The sequence below is a fragment of the Cervus canadensis genome, chromosome 9 (genome assembly GCF_019320065.1).
Source record: "Cervus canadensis isolate Bull #8, Minnesota chromosome 9, ASM1932006v1, whole genome shotgun sequence".
In the NCBI taxonomy this organism is placed as follows: domain Eukaryota; kingdom Metazoa; phylum Chordata; class Mammalia; order Artiodactyla; family Cervidae; genus Cervus; species Cervus canadensis.
In genome coordinates, this window is record NC_057394.1 from 47,672,763 (window position 1) to 47,694,792 (window position 22,030).

The 22,030-nt window shown below is 34.7% G+C and overlaps 1 protein-coding gene across 1 annotated transcript; it reads left to right on the forward strand.

Annotated features, from left to right (window-relative positions):
• Window positions 1–2,854: 2,854 nt before the first annotated feature.
• On the forward strand, window positions 2,855–3,481 carry LOC122447261 (mitogen-activated protein kinase 1-like; the record flags this gene model as incomplete). The annotated part of the gene is made up of 1 exon (XM_043477787.1): window positions 2,855–3,481. A coding segment is annotated over one exon (627 nt), but the record flags the coding sequence as incomplete, so codon positions are not given.
• Window positions 3,482–22,030: the final 18,549 nt, after the last annotated feature.

Genomic DNA, 22,030 nt, shown 5'->3' on the forward strand with positions numbered 1-22,030 from the left:
CTTATATATAGTGTGCATCATGCTAAATGCTTGGCTGGATGAAGCACAAGTTGGAATCAAGATTGCCAGGAGAAATACCAATAGCCGCACATAGGCAGATGACACCACCCATGTGGCATAAAGCAAAGAGGAACTGAAGAGCCTCTTGATGAAAGTGACAGAAGAGAGTGATAAAGTTGGCTTAAAGCTCAACATTCAAAAAATGAAGATCATGGCTTCTGGTCCCATCACTTCATGGCAAATAAATGGGGAAAAAATGGAAACAGTGACAGACTTTATTTTCTTGGGCTCCAAAGTCCCTGCAGATGGGGACTGCAGCCTTGAAATTAAAAGACATTTGTTTCTTGGAAGAAAAGCTATGACCAACCTAGACAGCATATTAAAAAGCAGAGACATTACTTTGCTGACAAAGGTCCATCTAGTCAAAGCTATGATTTTTCCAGTAGTCATGTACAGATGTGAGAGTTGGACCATAAAGAAATCTGAGAGCTGAAGAATTGATGCTTTTGAACTGTGGTATGGGACAAGACTCTTGAGAGTCCTTTGGACTGCAAGGAGATCAAACCAGTCAATCCTAAAGGAAGTTAGTCCTGCATATTTATTGGAAGGACTGATACTGAAGCTGAATCTCCAATACTTTGGCCACCTGATGTGAAGCACTGACTCATTGGAAAAGACCCTGATGCTGGCAGGAGGAGACGGGAACGACATAGGAAGAGATGGTTGGATAGCATCACAGACTCAATGGACATAAGTTTGAGCAAGCTCTGGGAGTTGGTGATGGACAGGGAATTCTGGCATGCTTCAGTCCAAGGGGTCACAAAGACTCGAAACCACTGTGTAACTGAACTGAACTGAATCTTGTTTTGACCCTAACTATCCAACTTTTTATAAAATATTTTAATATATTTAAATGTTTTTTTTTCTCTTAACTCTGACTAATCCTTGACAAAGCTTATATTCTCTGTCTTGATGTTTTTTGAAGAAATAGAATAAAATTCTAATTTTTGAGTATCTAACTTATTTCACATATACTTCGTATTTCAGGTTGACACTACTGTCATTTTAAAAATATTATTGACAATAAGAATTAGTATTTCAAAAATTTGTAAAATATAAACCTATTACCACATGATAGTTGGTTTGAGTTATATCTAGTACGTGAACACTAGCAAATGGGACAACACACATTGAAACAGTGTTTTTCTGAATTTAAAACCCTATTTATCTATTAAATTATATTGACTCACATGAATATAAATGTGATCTTTAATTGGCTTTGCTTTTGAATTGCGTAAAATAATGGACCTGTTCTTAATCAAGTTCTACAGCACTAGGCATCATGCTTGATGTTTTATCAAGCATAAACCTTAATCCAAAGTAAAGAAATGTTTTGTAAAGGGTAGTGGAAAATTGTGTATATGTATATGCATCTAAACTAGTACATAACTGAAAGAGACTAAGAGATATGTCATATTGGCAAAAAGTAAAATCAAAAATTTACTCAAAATTCTTTTAAAAGAATCTCTTTCTGTTGAGAACTACACCTGGAGGTGACTACATGAGGCTCTGATACATACTAACAATATCAAGCTACAATAATTTTGTTTTAACCTAATCACAGAAATATCCAGTTCTCACTCTTTGCCTTTATTTATTTATTTTAGCATTGAGAGGGTAGACAGTATTATAACTTCATTTTACTGTTTTTAATATTTTCACCATGAAAGTTACTGAATCTCTAATTCCATTTTTCTAGCTAGATACAACACATTTCTATGCAACTGTCCTAGTTTGCTGTAAACTCACAATAGCCACATATGGGGGAATATCTGGCTTTACTGAAATAATTCTTCTTAGGTATGCCTGGCTCTTGACATTTTGCTCACCAAATCTTTCCTCAAATACAATTTCTAATCATATTCTTAAATGCATGTTTTCTTCATTCCACAGCTATAATCAGTAATCTATATTAATCTCTTGTTACCTATAATTTCACATCTGAACCCTTCAATTGCCTTTAAAGTTCACTGATAATACATGCCCTATCATCAAAATGTCTTTGTTCCCATTCCTTAAAACAATACCTAATCTATTCTTGATATTCCTACTCCCTATCTATATTAGGATACTGGTACCCACAACTACGTAATCCCCGGATCATTTTTTAAAGGGAAAATATATTTTGAAAGCTTGTATGAAAACACTTCGATTACAAACTTACGTATAATGCTCAACAAATATTTCACTTGTAAGGTATCACTTCAAAACAAATTTGTAATATGCATATTCATATGTATATGAATTTAAATATACATGGAACATAGTGAGTATTTAGGATGATTTTTTATGATCATGACATCATATATCATGACATCATGACAGGTATGCATGATATCTAGTGATGTACAAATTTCATTTTGATAAAACACAGCATCCACTTCTTTGATTGTGCTGACCCTAAATCTAAAATTGATGCTTTTGAACTATGGTGTTGGAGAAGACTCTTGAGTGTCTCTTGGACTGCAAGGAGATCCAACAAGTCAATCCTTAAGGCAATCAGTCCTGAATATTCATTGGAAGGACTGATGCTGAAGCTGAAACTCCAATACTTTGGCTACCTTATGTGAAGAACTGACTCACTGGAAAAGACCCAGATGCTGGGCAAGATTGAAGGCAAGAGGAGAAGGGGATGACAGAGGATGAGATGGTTGGATGTCACCACCAACTCAATGGACATGAGTTTGAACAGGCTCCAGGAGTTGGCGATGGATAGGGAAGCCTGGCATGCTATAGTCCATGAGATTGTAGAGTCAGACACTACTGAGTGACTGAACTGAACTGAACTGACCACATAGGGTTCCTGATAGAGAATATGGCCACTTGCTGGTACTGGGCTCCAGAAATCATGTTGAATTTCAAGGGCTACACCAAGTCCATCAACATCTGTTCTGTGGGCTGCATCCTGGCAGAGATGCTCTCCAACAGCCCCATCTTCCCCAGGAAGCATTACATCCACCAGTTGAAACATGTTCTGAGTATTCTTGGATCCTCATCTCAGGAAGACCTGAATTGTATAAAAAATTTAAAAGCTAGAAACTATCTGCTCTCTCTTCCACACAAAAATAAGGTGTCATGGAACAGGCTTTTCCCAAATGCTGACTCCAAAGCTCTGGGTTTACTGGACAAAATGTTGACCTTCAACCCTCACAAGAAGATTGAGGTGGAGCAGGCTCTGGCCCACCTGTACCTGGAGCAGTACTATGACCCGAGTGATGAGCCCATCACTGAAGCGCCCTTCAAGTTTGACATGGAATTGGACGACTTGCCCAAGGAAAAGCTCAAAGAACTCAAATCTAAAATATCCTCCTTATGTAATCACGTTTCACCCTTCCTTGAGTTACAAAACATGAAGAAACCATTCTTAGCTAATCTAAATTTAATGATTTTTCCTTTTTGTCTAAATTCCTATTCTTTATAGTAACAAACAAACAAACAAACAAACAAATGCTTAATGCTTGATTCAAAATTTAACTATAACACTTTTACTCACCTGGCTAGTAGAATTGAAATGGATCTTGCATTCATGTATAGAAGCAAAGTTTGTGTACATATGCACATTACCAGTTTCTTTATAGATATATCTTCATTATTTAATGTATTGATAAACAGTAGTAGAAATTGAAAAACATAATCTTGTTTATGAATTAAGTAACTTTCTCTAGTTTCATTGTTCTGTTTCAAAGTTTTTATCTTATGAATAATGGGTTTATTGGATGATGTAAATTCAGTCTAATTGAAATATAATGTTAAAAAAAACATTGTGAGTGAAATTTATTTTAATGTTAATTAGAATATGTCACAATAAACTATATTAAAGCAATTAAGAGAAATTAAAAATTTGTGAATACACCTGCCACAGAATTCTGTTTTTTTATCTTTGCCCCTAAGATGTTTACCATGGACTTCCCTGGTGAACCAGACCATAAGGAATCTGCCTGCGATTGCAGAGAAGACTTGAATTTGATCCCTGGATTGGGAAGATCCCATGAGGAGGGCAAAGCAACTCATTCTAGGACAGAGGAGCCTGGCAGGCTACAGTCCATAGAGTCACAAAGTGTTGGGCACGACTGAGTGACTGAGCATGGCACAATAAATCCACGTGAAAACTGTGCAAGATGTTTTTATCTGTTCTCTATGCTTCTATCTGAATTATTTCCATGTTTTTCTTACAGTTTCTGGTAAAACATCATGCACTTTTAGTTCTCAATAACATTTAATTCTTTGAAAACAGAAAAAGACCAAACATCTTAAAACATATAGAAAATATGCTGAATTTATTTTATGTAGCAAAGAAGACTAACATAAAGTACAGTATCAGAACACACCTTGTAATAAAGCAGAATGTGAAAAAGGCTATTTTAATGTATCCATAGTGTTGAAGCACATATAAGCAATCATTTCAAAATTAAAAATCACAGTGAGTCTAATTAGTGCTGCAGTTTCTGTAAAATAGACTGGTGGAATTTAATCACACAAGGAGAACCCAAAGCACCTCCGTTTAAAATCTCATATAAGCCACAGTGTATACTTTACATAACAATAATTTCTATTGTTTCTAGAAACAGAAAATAAATATTTTAATATATACATTTTCTATATTTCATCAGTATTTGTTTACTTATATGAACATTGCTATTTTAATATCTTTACAATTTTATTTAATATAACTACATTCTACTTTTCAGCAACTTACACTCCACTTTTTAAATTTATTTATTTTAATTGGAGAAAAATTACTTTAAAATATTGTGATGATAAGAATATACAATGGGTAGAGACAATCTCTTTAACACGTGATGCTGGGAAAACTGGCCAATCACTTGTAAAAGAATGAAGCTAGAACACGTTCTAACACCATAAACGGAAATAAACTCAAAATGGATTAAAGATCTAAATGTAAAACCAGAAACTATAAAACTCCTAGAGGAAAACATAGGCAAAACACTCTCCGACATAAATCACAGCAGGATTCTTTATGGCCTACCTCCCAGAGTAATGGGAATAAAAGCAAAAATAAGCAAATAGGACCTAATTAAACTTAAAAACTTTTGCACAACGAAGGAAACTATAAGCAAGGTGAAAAGACAACCTTCAGAATGGGAGAAAATAATGGCAAACAAATAATTAATCTCAAAAATATACAAGCAGCTCAAGCAGCTCAATACCAGAAAAATAAATGACCCAATCAAAAACTGGGCCACATTTTGTTTGGGCTGTTTGTTTTTCTGGTATTGAGTTTTGTATGAGCTTATTGTATATTCTGGAAATTAATCCTTTGTCAGTTGTTTTATTTGCTATTATTTTCTCCTATTCTGAGGGTTATCTTCTCACCTTGTTTATAGTTTCCTTTGCTGTACAAAAGCTTTTAAGTTTAATCAGGTCCCACTTGTTTACATTTGTTTTTATTTCTGTTACTCTAGGAGGTGGGTGATAGAGGATCTTGCTTTGAGTTATGTCATTAAGTATTCTGCCTATGTTTTCCTCTAAGAGTTTTATAGTTTCTGGTCTTACATTCAGTTCTTTAATCCATTTTGAGTTTATCTTTGAGTATGGTGTTAGGAAGTGTTCTAATTTCATTCTTTTACATGTAGCTGTCCAGTTTTCTCAGCACCATTTATTGAAGAGGCTGTCTTTGCCCCATTGTATATTATTACCTTCTTTGTCAAAAATAAGGTATCCATAGGTGCATGGATTTGTTTCTGGGCTTTCTAGCTTGTTCTGTTGGTCACTATTTCTGTTTTTGTGCCAGTACTGTACTCAATTCCTCTAGCTCCATTCTTCTTTTCAAGACTGCTTTGGCTGTTCAGGGTCTTTTGTGTTTCTATATGAATTAAGACCTAAACAGGCATTTCTCCAAAGAAGACATACAGATGGCTAACAAACACATGAAAAGATGCTCAACATCACTCACTATCAGAGAAACGCAAATCAAAACCACAACGAGGTACCACCTCACGCCGGTCAGAATGGCTATCAAAAAGTATATAAACAATGAATGCTGGAGAGGGTGCAGAAAAAAGTGAACCCTCTTACACTGTTTGTGGGAATTCAAACTAGTACAGCCACTATGGAGAACAGTGTGGAGATTCCTTAAAAAACTGGAAATATAACTGCCATACGACCCAGCAATCCCACTGCTGGGCACATACACTGGGGAAACCAGAATTGAAAGAGACACGTGTACCCCAATGTTCATCGCAGCACTGTTTACAATAGCTGGGACATAAAAGCAACCTAGATGTCCATCGGCAGATAAATGGGTAAGAAAGCTGTGGAATAAGAAAGCAATGGAATATTTCTTAGCTATTAAAAAGAATACATTTGAATCAGTTCTAATGAGGTGGATAAAACTGGAGACTATTATACAGAGTGAAGCAAGTCAGAAGTAGATATTTCTACTTCTGCTTTATAAACTATGCCAAAGCCTTTGACTGTGTGGACTACAACAAACCATGGACAATTCTTAAAGAGATGGGAATATCAGACCACCTGACCTGCCTTTGAGAAGTCTGTATGCAGGTCAGGAACCAACAGTTAGAACTGGACATGGAACAAAGGACTGGTTCCAAATAGGGAAAGCAATACATTAAGGCTGTATATTGTCACCCTGCTTATGTAACTTATATGTTGAGTATACCATGAGAAATGCTGGGCTGGATGAAGCACAAGTTGGAATCAACATTGCCAGGAGAAATATCAATAACCTCAGATATGCAGATGATACCAGTTTTATGGCAAAAAGTGAAGAAGTAGAACTAAAGAGCCTCTTGATGGAAGTGAAAGAGGAGAGTGAAAAAGTTGGCTTAAAGCTCAACATTCAGAAAACAAAGATCATGGCATCTGGTCCCATCACTTCATAGGAAATAGATGGGGAAACAGTGGAAACAGTGACAGGTTTTATTTTTGAGGGCTCCAAAATCACTACAGATAGTGACTGTTGTCATGAAATTGAAAGACGCTTACTCCTTGGAAGGAAAGTTATGACCAACATAGACAGTATATTTAAAAGCAGAGACATTACTTTGCTGACAATGGTCCGTCTATAGTCAAAGTTATGGTTTTTCCAGTAGTCATGTATGGATATGAGAGTTGGATGGTGAAGAAAGCTGAGCACCGAAGAATTGATGCTTTTGAACCATGGTGTTGGAGAAGACTGTTGAGAGTCCCTTGGACTGCAAGGAGATCCAACCAGTCCATCCTAAAGGAGATCAGTCCTCAATATTCATTGGAAAGACTGATGCTGAAGCTGAAACTCCAATACTTTGGCCACCTAATGCAAAGAGCTGACTCATTGGAAAAGACCCTGATGCTGGGAAAGACTGAGGGCAGGAGGAGAAGGGGATGACAGAGGATGAGATGGTTGGATGGCATCACCGACTGGATGGACATGAGTTTGAGTAAACTGGAGTTGGTGATGGACTGGGAAGCCTGGTGTGCTGCAGTCCATGGGGTCACAAATAGTCAGACATGACTGAGCAACTGAACTGAACTGAAGCCAGAAAGAAAAACACCAATACAGTATATTAATGCATATATTTAAAATTTAGAAAGATGGTAACAATGATCTTGTATGCGAGACAGCAAAAGGAACATAGATATAAAGAACAAACTTTTGGACTCTGTGGGAGAAGGTGAGGATGAAAAGATTTGAGAGAATAGCATTGAAGCACATATATTATCATATGTGAAACAGATGACCAGTCCAAGTTCAATGCATCAAACAGGGCACTAAAAGTCAGTGCACTGGGACAACCCTGAGGGATGGGATGGGGAGGGAGGTGAGAGGGAGGTTTGGGGTGGGGGTCACCTGTACACCCGTGGCTGATTCATGTCAATGTATACCAAAAACCACTACAATATTGTAAAGTAATTATCCTCCAGTTAAAATAAATTAATTAATTTAAAAAAAGAAAATAATTTTCCCTTCATTACAAAGAAGATTCTGCTTGATGACGTATTGATTTCTCAGGTTAATATCAAACACTTTTCATGTGAAAAATTTTAAAGTCATCAAGGTTATATATCTTTCAAAAATATATGCAATAATATTATGCAATGATTTTGCTTATTCTTAATAAGCTGTTTTAACATAGAAAAAAATGTTGTGATGGTTTCTGTCATACATCAACATGAATCAGCCATGGGTATGTATACATGTGTCCCCCACATCCTGAACCCCACTCCTACCTCCCTCCCCATCCTAGCCTTCTAGGTTGTCCCAGAACACTGGCTTTGGGTGCCCTCTTCATGCATCAAACTTACACTGTTCATCTGTTTAACATATGGCAATGTATATGTTTCAAGGCTATTTTTTCAAATCATCCTACTCTCTCCTTTTCCCACTGAATCCAAATATCTATTTTTATTCAACATTTATTTGGACATGTTAGAAAACACATTAGCTTTCATTAATAGTTCACACATCTGTGGTGTTTCAATGTTTAAAGCACACACAGGTGGACATGAGAAAGTTGAATGGCATAGTTTTGGTTTTCTGAATGGAAATTGTGTTAAAGGTGTATTTTTTTTAAGACATTCTCTAAGCCATTGTAACTTGTTTTGGCTGTATCCCATTTTCTTTCCATTTATTTCTGTACTGTTCAGTTGCTCCAACTGAAAACTATGTCTCCATACATTTTAGTCTTTTTCTGTTAAAGAAACTCAACAGAATAGCTGACCACATCATGCCAAGAATACTCACTTCAATCAAAGCCTAAGTAAAAATGCTGCACAATTTCAAACTAAAAAAAGAGCTTGAAGATATTTGCAGCTTCTGAATCTTTCTTTTTGTACGGAAGCAGATTCTAATTTAAAAAGCAGTACTGCCCTTAAAAGTGCAATTAAGCTGTGTTGGTGGAGAGGTCACATTAGAAATCATGGAAATTAAACATTTATAACACTGGGTCAAAAATGATTTGTGCATCACACTGATCATCCTTCATTTATACAATTACCCAATCCTTAGATTGTTTGGTTCTCAAAATAGAAAAACCATTAATAGAGCAAAAATAAGTATGAAATGAGCATTAGATACAGTTTCTAGTGAAAAATGCATAAGTTCATGCTAATACAAGCAAATAGAAATAAAAAGATTGGGTAAGCATGCTCAGCTGCAAGAGCATAATAATTCATGATGTTCCTGGCAGTAGAAAAATCAATATTCACAAAAGCCTGGAAATTTTAGTAAAGTGTGTGAAGTACAAAGAGTAAGGTCCATTCTTTGCACTGGGATACTTTTTCTGTTGTGGACATTGCATTTTAATAGGGATAATGATAAAATTTTACTTACATCAATATAAATAATTTCAATATCTTCCAAGCACACACTAGAGGTTGGCTAGGAAACCAAGAACAAAATAGAATTCCTCTTTTATGAACCTGGAATCTAGTTAAAGGAAAGAGATATCTATGAATATGTCATAATTAACTATTAAAAATGATAAATTTTGTGTGTAGAGCATCATATAGCAAATAGGTAAGAGGATATCACATATGAATAAGGCAAAAAAGGAAGTAAGCATTGAAACAGAAGATTAAATAAAGGTAAAATAAAAGCATTTTCTTTGAGCAGTGAGGCAACAGTTGCATCCCTACTCACCCCTCTCTGTAGGAGGTCTCCTTGAAAGCAGAATAGGCTAGATAACAGGACCAAAGGTTTGATTTTACAATTCAAAGTTACAGTCTTTCTAACTCTTGGTACCATGTATATGTAAAATTGAAATTAACCTTCTCATAATGAACACAGGAGACAATCACTGGGTACATCTATTTGTTTCTCAAAGAGACAAGAGGAGTTTTTTAATTTTTCTTCCTCTTTACTGTTCAACTTGTGTAATATTCCATCCAGACTTGTAGTCATTTTTTGTTAACGTACATGCATGCACATTCATAATGTTTATTTAAGATTAAACTGTTTCCATCTCTCTATAATATTGATATGAAGGGAAATTTGTTGACAGGATTATTTTATTTTGCCAACAGTGGCCAATTATATGTCAAAAATTTGGCAGAACATTTGCCTGAATTGGAAGGAAGATAACTAGATTCTCTTTTAATTGTAAATTCTCTTTTATCACTCTATTATTTTCATTAAAGGCTCTGTTATACAGGATACACTAAAGTAATAGCATTCATTTAGTTACTAAAAAAGTGAGAATTAAGCATAATGTGACTTTCTTTAAACGAATGCAAACCGTCGACAGCCACTTACCTCTAGTTTCCACCAAAACAAATTTCTTAGTGTACCATCTTCATCAATATGACATTGTATTGCAATCTAAACAACACTTGATAAGGGGAATATAAGTTGCAAATAATGCCATTTTTTTTTTTTTTCAGAAAAACCATTATCATAAACATTAAACTTTTCTTTTTTCAAAAGATAATATCAATCAACTGTTTATACCGCAATACTTTTTGAAATACTTGAGTCAAAATATTTACTTTGCTGTGTTCACTAATGCTCAACTATTGTATCTTAATTTTTACCAAAGCTTAACCAAGTCCATGTGTTCAGAGACCTAATTTAAACAAGATTCAAAACTTCAAACTTGTAATGACTTTGCCTTTCCTGCTCTGAAATGTTACTAGAACTCTGTCAAGAAAGCGATGAGAACAAATTAAAATTTGCTTTATAGACACATGGTTTGCATGTTCTTTAAGTATATGTAAACTGCACAGATTAAAAGCATAATTTCCATAGTAAAGAAATTAAGAAGTTTAAGTCTAGTTAAATCAAACTTATGGAAGCCCAAGTTCACCACTAAATTGTGACTTGTGTTGGCTGAGTACTGCCAGATAAAAAAAACTCTACTCAATGTTGCTAAAAAGTGGGGAAAAAAGTGAAAGGAAAACTGAAATTTGTCTGATTTCAACTTGTATCTCTGTATATCTATAGCTGTATTTCTCTCTTCATCTATATTTATATCTATACATCACAATAGTCCAAGAAGAAAACAGATGTAAATGCAGGTGATTGCCTACTCTCCCAACTGGCTTTGAGAAGAAAGAAAAAGCAAAAGGAAGTCTCTTAGTTCTTAATCCTGCCCATTCTCCCCTCACATAAACCAAACAAAATTTTTTGTGTCTGTGTGAAAATGAGATACAAGAGAAAAAAAAAATTAAGCAGGCAATAATCTTGACATTTATTTTACTCCCGATTTGAACTGAAGCAGATGGTAGGTTAAGAAGAAATTCTGGAAGTAGATATATAAATCTAAAACATCCTAATAACAGAAGCTACTCATAAAGCTTGCATTTCTCCAACAGGCACAAAGAACCAGTTTGCTAAGCATTTGTGTGTGTGTGTGTGTGCCTATTGGGAGGATAACTGGAGAGTGAAGACAAAATTATCATAATCACCCAGAGCTAATTATCTCCTTCAGTAAACAGAAATTTAGCAGAAAGAAAGTTAAATGAGGAAATAGATAAGGCAAAATCCTCTAAGGGAATATGAAGGCCAAGGAAATAAAGAATTCCAGGAACTCAGTTGAAGTTTTGTCTCCAACTGGACTCTAACAATGACCTTGCCCCAAACCTGTCATGCCAACTGTTTCTTCAAGGATACTTATGAGGAATGGGACTGACTGAGAACAAGGCTGTGAGGAGTGATGGGTAGAAAGGGAAGTGAGATTTTGTAAGACAAATTACCAAAGTATATCTTTAAGAGACCCTCAAAATGAGGAGAATATAAAAATCTAAGTTATGTGTTCATCATAAATGCAAGAGTCTTATTCTTGTGTGCCCGTGAAGGAAAGCAGAACCCGTCAAGGGCACTCACCAATTAAAAGAAGATCAATTATTCTTTAAATGAGCAAGACAAGAGCTAAAAGTTCCAGAAAATTAATAAAGCAATGTTGATTCAAAAAGAAATTCCAGATGAATAAAAAATTGTTTATTAGTAACCTGTGCATTGGAACCATCAGGGAATTCATATTTTAAAGTGGCTGTGGAAGGGAAACTGCAGAGGAAAGCAACAATAAATGAACAAAGCATTCATAATATGTACCTAGAATAATGTTTTGATGAATTTAATATTTATTTTTGAATATTTCAGAATCATAAAATTTTAAAGAACTATCAATCTTTCATTGATGTTAATCTTGAACTTATGTGTCCTGCCAGTCAGAGTCCAGGTTTGGAAAATAATTTTCTGACACAGAGTATTTCAGAAGCGAGTGAATTTATTAAGAGCAAGGAACAGAGATAATAAAGGCACTGAAAATGCAGAGGGCTGAACCCCTGACAGATTAGGGAAAGCCAACGCTTTCCATGGGTTAGTAGCTAATCTTTATAGCCTCAAGACAAACTCCTGCTGGAAGGATGGTATTAGGTGATTGGCTATGGCACTGAAAGGTGACTACCAGGGTGGGCATTTTTGCCTAATTTGGGGTCAGGAAGCTTGCTGGTGAGGGTCAGGAGGGCTATAGCAACAATTGCAAAGGGGCTTTCCAGGTGGGGCAGTGATAATCCACCTGCCAAATCAGGAGGCGTAAGAGACACAGGTTCAACCCCTGGGCCAGGAAGATCCCCTGGAGGAGGAAATTGCAATCCGCTTCAGTATTCTTGCTTGGAGAATACTGAACAGAGTCTCCCATGGCCAGAGGAGCCTGGTGGGCTACAGTCCATGGGGTCAAAAAGATTCAGACACAGCTGAGGGACTGATGACAAAGGGACTCAATCAGCTTTGGAGATGACCTTGTTTCTGGGCTCCACTTTTGTGGTTTGGTGCAAGACCTTGCACTTTTGGCCTTGGGGCAGGACTGCACATTATGGAGATTTTTGAAGTTCATTAACCACAGGATATAGCTTAAATACATTCTTTCTAAAAATAGCTGATTTAAAAAAAATTGTATTTTAACAAAATAATAAAAAAGACCTCCTGTTACTCAGGATAAAAATTATGTACTTTATTTAATTGGAGGCTAGTTACTTTATAATATTGTGGTGGTTTTTGCCATACATTGAAATGAATCAGCCAGGGGTATACATATGTCCCCCATCCCAAACCTCCCTCCCACCCCACTCCCATCCCATCCCCTTGGGTTGTCCCAGAGCACCAACTTTCGGTGCCCTACTTCATGCATCGAATTTGCACTGGCCATCTATTTTACATATGGTAGTATACATGTTTCGATGTTATTCTCTCATATCGTCCCACCCTTGCCTACTCCCACATAGTCCAAGAGTCAGTTCTTTACACCTATGTCTCTTTTGCTGTCTTGCATATAGGGTTATCATTACCATCTTTCTAAATTCCATATATATTAGAATGAGAGTCTATATATATATATATATATGAGATGGTATTTCATTGTAGTTTTGATTTGCATTTATATGATAATGAGTGATGTTGAACATCTTTTCATGTCTTTGTTAACCATCTGTATGTCTTCTTTAGAGAAATGTCTGTTTAGCTCTCCGGCACATTTTTTGATTGGTTCATTTATTTTTCTGGTATTGATTTGCATGAGTTGTTTGTATCTTCTGAAGATTGATTCTTTGTCAGTTGCTTCATTTGGTATTATTTTCTCCCATTATCAAGGCTGCCTTTTCCCCTTGCTTATGGTTTCCTTCATTGTGGAAAAGCTTTCAAGTTTAATTAGGTCCCATTTGTTTATTACTATTTTTATTTCCATTACTTTGGGAGGTGGATAATAGAGGATACTGCTGTGATTTATGTCAGAGAGTGTTTTGCCTATGATTTCCTCTAGGAGTTTTAGAGTTTCTGGTCTGACCTTTAGATCTTTAATCCATTTTGAGTTTATTTTTGTGTATGGTGTTAGAAAGTGTTCTAGTTTCATTCTTTTACAGGTGGTTGACCAGTTTTCCCAGCACAACTTGTTAAAGAGATTGTCTTTTCTCCAGTGTATATTTGTTTGCCTCCTTTGTCAAATATAAGGTGTCCATAGATGTGTGTATTTATCTCTAGGCTTTCTATTCTGTTCCATTGATCTATATTTCTGTCTTTGTGCCAGTACCATACTGTCGTGATGACTGTAGCTTTGTAGTAGAGTCTGAAGTCAGGCAGTTTGATTCCTCCAGTTCCACTCTTCTTTCTCAAGATTTCTTTGGCTATATGACGTTTTTTGTGCTTCCATATGAATTTTTAAATTATTTTTTCTAGTTCTGTGAAAAATAACATTGGTAGCTTTATAAGGATTGTGTTGAAGCTATAGAGGACTTTGGATAGAATATTCATTTTCACTATACTGATTCTTCCAATCCACGAACATGCTATATTTCTTCATCTATTTGTGTCATCTTTGACTTTTTTCATCAGTGTTTTATAATTTTCTATATATAGGTCTTTTGTTTCTTTAGGTAAATTTATTTCTAAGTATTTTATTCTTTTCATTGCAACGGTGAATGGAATTGTTTCCTTGATTTCTCTGTTGTTTTCTCATTGTTAGTGTATAAGAATGCAAGAGATTTCTGTGTATTAATTTTATATCCTGAAATTTTACTATATTATTTGATTAGCTCTAGTAATTTTCTGGTTGTGTTTAGGATTTTCTATGTAAAGGATCATGTCATCTGCAAACAGTGAAAGTTTTACTTCTTCTTTTCCAATCTGGATTCCTTTTACTTATTTTTCTTCTCTGATTGCTGTGCTTTAGGACATCCAAAATTATGTTGAATAATGGTGATGAGAGTAGGCACCCTTGTCTTTTTCCTGATTTTAGAAGAAATGCTTTCAATTTTCCACCATGGAGGATGTTTGCTGTGTGTTTGTCATATATGGCTTTTATTATGTTGAGGTATGTTTCTTCTATGCCTTCTTTCTGGAGAATTTTTATCATAAATGGGTGTTGAATTTTGTCAAAAACTTTCTCTGCATCTATTGAGATAATCATATGGTTTTTTATCATTCAGTTTGTTAATATGGAGTATCACACTGATTGACTTGCAAATATCGAAGAATCCTTGCAAAATACTGCACTATTACTCTAAAGACTCAATTCCTTTAACATAGTTAAGTTTTTTAAAAAAATATTTTATCAATTAATTAAAATTTGATACATACATGAATAAGCACCAAAAAAAAAGTCACAAACAGATGTCTGTATTGATGTACACATCCATTGGCAAATGAAGAGATTTTATGTATGCTAAATTTACTCTGTCATTTTTTTTTTTAATCTTGATGGCAAGTATTATAAATAAAAATGGTATTTTCCCAATGAACATAATGATCACTAGGAAGCAAATTTTCTACTTCTGTATCCCATATGTTGCACTTCTTCCAAATTTTTGTTTTATAAAAGAAATCTCTGATAGAAAGTATTTTGTATATCAAAAGTAGAATTTACCTGTAAAGTCATATATGTAATGATTAATTGCCACTATATTCATTAACAATTATTAGAGGAATTGTATTGGGATACATTATGTCATCAACTGGCTGCATTATTGTTATTAGCAAGCAAGACTTACTAATTAAAATTACTTTCTAATTATATACCCGCTTATTTTATATTGATATAAATAGCTGCATTATTTTCTTGACACCACAAAGAATACAAAAGAATTATGATTTATTGCCAATCTGTGAAAAATCATTTGAGTAAAACTGGATGAGAAAACCCTAAACAATGGTGGACACATTTCAAAGGAGCGTTGCAATCTAAAAGGTTAAATCGGGGATAAGTATGCAGCTGACATCTATTACATTTACACATTGTTGGCTTCTGAAAATATCTGAGAACATGTTTAAATTGATCAAACAATTTACTAAAATAGCCTAAATGAAAACTTAAGCTACAGTAAATGGACGATATAATTTTAGAAAATTGTGGGCATATATTAGATATTGAAATTATTCACAATGTAGAAAGGGCAATCTCTTTTTAAAAAATGGAAATATTCATGGGCAATGTCTTCATCTTAAAGCCTATATATCAATATAAATCAATATTTAATGGAGAATCTCAGCTTTCTCAGCTTTTCACCAAACTTACCTACAAACAATTATTATTTTTTCACCCATGGGTTGAAGTCAGGTGTAATATTTCAGAGTAAGAAAATCCAGTGTCAAATATTGGAATAGATACTTTCTTTTGCATTTGTCATAATTTTTGTATAAATCATCTGGGCTGTGCAGTTTTATGTAAAACTATGTTATTTTTGACAAAAATTCATGTAGTATAGCAGATTATAGTGTGTATTCAGTTTGGTTCAGTTGCTCAGTCGTGTCTGACTTTTTGCGATGCCATGAACCACAGCATGCCAGGCCTCCCTGTTCATCACCAACCCCCAGAGTTTACCCAAACTCATGTCCATTGAGTCGGTGATGCTATCCAAACATCTCATCCTCTGTCATCCCCTTCTCCTCCCAACTTCAATCTTCCTCAGCATCAGGGTCTTTTCAAGTGAGTCAGCTCTTTGCATCAGGTGGCCAAAGTATGGGAGTTTCAGCTTCAGCATCAGTCCTTCCAATGAACACCCAGGACTGATCTCCTTTAGGATGGACTGGTTGGATCTCCTTGAAGTCTAAGGTACTCTCCAGAGTCCTCTCCAACACCAGAGTTCAAAAACATCAATTCTTCAGCACTCAGCTTTCTTTATACCCCAACTCTCACATCCATACATGACTACTGGAAAAACCATAGCCTTGACTACATGGACCTTTGTTGACAAAGTAATGTCTGTGTTTAATATGCTGTCTAGGTTGGTCATAACTTTCCTTCCAAGGAATAAGTGTCTTTTAATTTCATGGCTGCAGTCACCATCTGCAGTGATTTTGGAGCCCAAAAAAATAAAGTCTGACACTGTTTCCACATCTATTTCCCATGAAGTGGTGGGACTGGATGCCATGATCTTAGTTTTCTGAATGTTGAGCTTTAAGCCAACTTTAAGGCAATAGTGTATATTACCCTACTCTAATTCAATTTATTTATTTTAAAATTTACTTTTGTTTACGGAGAGCTCAATTTCCTTTGTTGAATTTATTATTAAACACCTAATTTAGAAGGCATCGGCTTGATTAATTTTTAAATAATTGCCTTTATAAACTAGACTTTTATAAGAGACAATATTCAGTTCAGTTCAGTTCAGTTCAGTCGCTCAGTCAAGTCCGACTCTTTGTGACTCCATGGACTGTAGCATGCTAGACTTCCCTGTCCATCATCAACTCCCAGAGATTGCTCAAACTCTTGTCCATAGAGTTGGGAATGCCATCCCACCATCCCATCCTCTGTCAACAATATTATATATACATTTCAAAACAAATTTTTTAAATTAAAATATAAATTTTATATATTAAATGTATGCTTAGTAAATATATGGTATGTTCAACATAAATTTACTTTTAGTTCAGAAAATGAACTTGAAATTATAATGTGAAATAAAAATGTATTAAGACTAAATTGATCTCAATAGTGTATTTTTTCTATTTCAAAGATCTGTTCCTAGATTTTTCTTCTATCTAATACTATTTGGGGGCTTTTTTGAATATAGAAAAATCAGTGGTGTTTGAAAGGATCCTTACTATTTAACATTTTACTCCTTCTATATGAAAATCAGCTTTGACCAGATCAAATGTTACATATCAAGGATCTTGAAATTGAGGAGTCCCTTTCCAATACTACCATAATTTCTCTAGCACGGTTTTCTAACAGGAGTATCTCTTCATCAAAACCCTTAACAGAGTATTTTATATTTGATATATACCTTGAATACGTACGTTTTCTTGGATGACTCTTAAATTCTGAAGGGAAAGGAAGTTCAAAGTATCTATTCATTGTTTTACTAAATGTTATTTATTTTTAATTGAGTATGGTTGATTTACAATGTTGTGTTAGTTTCAGCTGCACAGCAAAGTATTTCAATTTTACATATATACATATATACATGTATATACATATTTTTTCAGATTAATTTCACTCATATATTATTATAAATTGTTGAGTATATATCCCTGTGATGTACAGTTGCTCTTTGTTAGTTATCCATTTTATATTTATTTCTGTGCAATAAATTAGATTAATTCCAAACTCCTAATTCACCTGCCACCATTTCTCCCCTGGTAACCATAAATTTGTTTTCTATGACTGTGAGTCTATTTCTGCTTTGGAAATAAACTCATTTGTGTCATTTTTTTTTCTTTTTTTAGATTTCACTTATTAGCAATATCATATTACATTTGTCTTTCTCTGTTTAGTTCACCTCACTTAGTATGACAATCTGTAGGTCCATCAGTGTTGCTGCAAATGACATGATTTCATCTTCTTTATGGCTGAGTGACATTCCATTATATATAAAAAAATGTGTACAATACATATTCCATTGTGTGTATATCTATCTACAACCATAAATAAGAATGAAATAATATATATGCCACATTTTTTAAGGCAATTTTTATGTATTTATTTTTGGCTGTGCTGGGTCTTTGTTGCTGTGTGGGCTTTTCTCTAGTTGCAGGGAGGGCTGCCTATTTGTTTTGTGTGGGCTTCTCACTGTAATGGCTTCTATTTTTGTGGATCAAGGGCTCTAGGTGTGCAACCCTCAGTAGCTATGGCACTTGGACTCATTGTGGCTCCTACTCTCTAGAGCACAGGCTCAGTAGTTGTGGCACACTGGCTTAGCTGTTCCATGGCATGAGGGAATCCTCCTGGATCAGGGCTTGAACCTGTGTTTTGCATTGGCAGGCAGATTCTTCACTGAGCCACCAGGGAGGCTCTACTCCATTTTCTTCATGCACTCATCTGCCAGTGGATATTCAGGTTGCTTCTGTGTCTTGACTAATGTAAAAGCTCATGTAAATAGTGCTGAAATAAATACTGTGGTGCATGTTTCTTTTTTAATTATACTTTTAGCGGTATATGTGCACAGAAGTGGGATTGCTGGATATGGCACCATACAATAACTATTTTTAGAATTATAATGAAACTCTATAAAGGCTGTTTATAATGGCAGTATAAACTTTATAATGCCAATCTACGTTCCACAAGAGTGTAGGAGGACTTCTATTTCTCAACACCCTGTCCAGCATTTATTAATAAGCTGACTTTTTGATAATGGCAATTCTTGCTACTGTGAGGTGGTATACTTAATTGTACTTTTGATTAGCATTTCCCTAATAAGTAGTGATGTTAAACACATTTCATGTGTCTATTGGCTATCTGTTTGTCTTCTTGATGTCCATTTAGATTGCCTACTCATTTTTTTTGTTTTGTTTTGTTTTGGATTGAGCTTTTTAAATTTTTTTCCTTAAGTGATCTGTTTATTTAAAAAAAAAACTAAACTCTTGCCCTTTGCAAATGTTTTCTCCCATTCTAGAGGCCATCTTTTCATTTTATTTATGATTTCTTTTGATGTGTGAAGATTTTAAGTTTAATCAGGTCTGATTTGTTCATTTTTTATTTTATTTCCATTATTTTAGGAGAGAGATACAAAAAAATTATTGTTACAATTTAAGTTAAAGAGAAATCTGTCTCTGTTTACCTCAGGGATATTTATAATTTCTGGTTACATTTAAATTTATAACCCAATGTGAGGTTTTTTGTTTTAAATATGGTATTAGAGAAAGTTCACCTTTTACATGCAGCTGTCCAGTTTCCCAACACCACTTATTGAAAAGACTGAGTTTTCTCCATTGAATATTCTTACTTCCTTTGTCATAGGTTAATTGACCATAGGTGGGTTGGTTTATTTTCTCTCTTGTTTCAGTTACCTATTTTCCTGTTTTTGTCCCAGTATTGTACTGTTCTGATTACTGTAGTTTTGTAGCATACTCTAAAGTCAGGGAGCCTGATTCCTCCAGCTTCACTGTACTTTCTAGAGATTGTTTTGTCGATTCAGGGTTGTTGTGTTTCCATATAAATTTTACAAACATTTTGTTCTGGTCCTGTGAAAAATGTCATGGGTAATTTAATATAGATTACATTGAATCTGTAAATAGCCTTGTGTAGCATTGTCATTTTAACAACACTGATTCCTCAAAGCTAAGAACATGGAATACCTTTCGATCCATATCCTCTTCAGTTTCTTTCACTAACAGCTTATAGTTTTTGGAGTACAGGTGTTTTGCCTCCTTAGCTATGTTTCTTCCGAGGTATTTTATTCTTTTGAATGTGATGATAAATGAGATTGTTTTTTAAACTTCTCATTCTGATCTTTCATTGTTACTGTATAGAAATGCAACAGATTTCTGTGTATTAACTTTGGATCCTGCATTATAACAAAATTCATTAATGAGCTATCATAGTTTTCTGGTAGCATTTTCAGGAATTTCTATGAATAGAATTTTGTCATTTGCAAACAGCAACAGTTTTATACTTCCTTTTCAAATTTGGATTCCTTCTTTCCTTTTTGTTTTCTTTCTTTTTTTGACATTGTAAGGTATTTGAATGTATTCTTATCATATAAGTGCTTCCCTGATGGCTCAGCTGGTAAAGAATCCACCTGCAACAAAGGAGACCTGGTTCAATCCCTGGGTTGGGAAGATCCCCTGGAGAAGGGAAAGGCTACCCATTCCAGTATTCTGGCCTGTAGAATTCCATGGACTGTATAGTCCAAGGGGTAGCAAAGAGTTGGACATGACTGAGCAATTTGCACTTCCCTTTTTTATCATATAAACCCACTGAAGAAGTTCTGTCCAATAGAAATGCAATGCAAAGCATATGTAATTTTAAATTATCTAGTAGCCATATTAAAAAAGAAAAAGTAACAAGAAAGAGGTAAACTAGATTCAATAATGTTTATTTAACAGAATAGTAAAAAGAACATCAGTTAAACATGTAGTTACTTAAAAATACTAAATAAAAAATATTTTACACTCTCCTTTTGGATTCAGTCTTTGAAATCCAGTTACTATGTTACATTTATTGCACATCTCAGTTGGATGTCAAGTTTTCAGTAGAGATAATTGATCTGCATTGAGATTTTACAAAATTTACAATTGAAATAGCAGATTCACATATCCAAGCTTTTCCAAACTTACATAAATCTTTTCCATTAATTGAATCACATAACAGTCTAATTTTTTTTTCAGAATAGTAAAAGATGTTTATCAGTTTTCACAATCATAGCCAGACCACCACCCCACCCCCCCAGAAAAAAAAGATAGTTGCAATTGGAAGTCATAATGGGAACCAGATTAACCTACCAATATAAAATAATTACATACAATTTGGGGAGTCAAGCAGAGTGATGTAGTAAGTGGAAGTGCATACATGCACATGTTTTCATTATCTCAGCCAGTCTATGTCTTTTGGTTGGTATATTTAATCCATCTACATTTAAGGTAATTATGGATACATATGATCCTATTACCATTTTCTTAATTGTTTTGGGTTTATTTTATATCAATCTTTTTCTTCTCTTGTATTTCCTGCTTAGAGGAATTCCTTTAGCATTTGTTGTAAAGCTGGTTTGGTGGTGGTAAATCTCTTAACTTTTGCTTGTCTGTAAAGTTTTTGATTTTTCCATCAAATCTGAATGAGAGTCTTGCTGGGTAGACTATTCTTGTTTGCTGGTTCTTCCCTTTCATCACTGTAAATATATCATGTCATTCCCTTCTAGCTTGTAGAGTTTCTGATGAGAAATCAGCTGATAGCCTGATGGGAGTTCCCTTGTATGTTATTTGGCATTTTTCCCTTGTTGCTTTTAATATTTTATCTATGTCTTTAATTTCTGTCAATTAAATTACTATGTGTCTCAATGTGTTTCTCCTTGAGTTTATCCTGTCTGGAACTCTCTGTGCTTCCTGCACATGGTTGACTATTTTCTTTCATGTTAAGAAAGTTTTCATCTATTTTCTCTTCAAATATTTTTTTTTTAATCTTTTCTTTCTCTCTTCTCCTCCTGGGACCCCATAATGCAAATGTTGGTGCATTTAATATTGTCCCAGAGGTCTCTTGGGGTGTCTTCATTTCTTTTCACTCTTTCTTCTCTATTCTCTTCTGTGGCAGTGATTTCCACCATTCTGTCCTCTAGAAGATTTATCCATTCTTCAGCCTCAGTTATT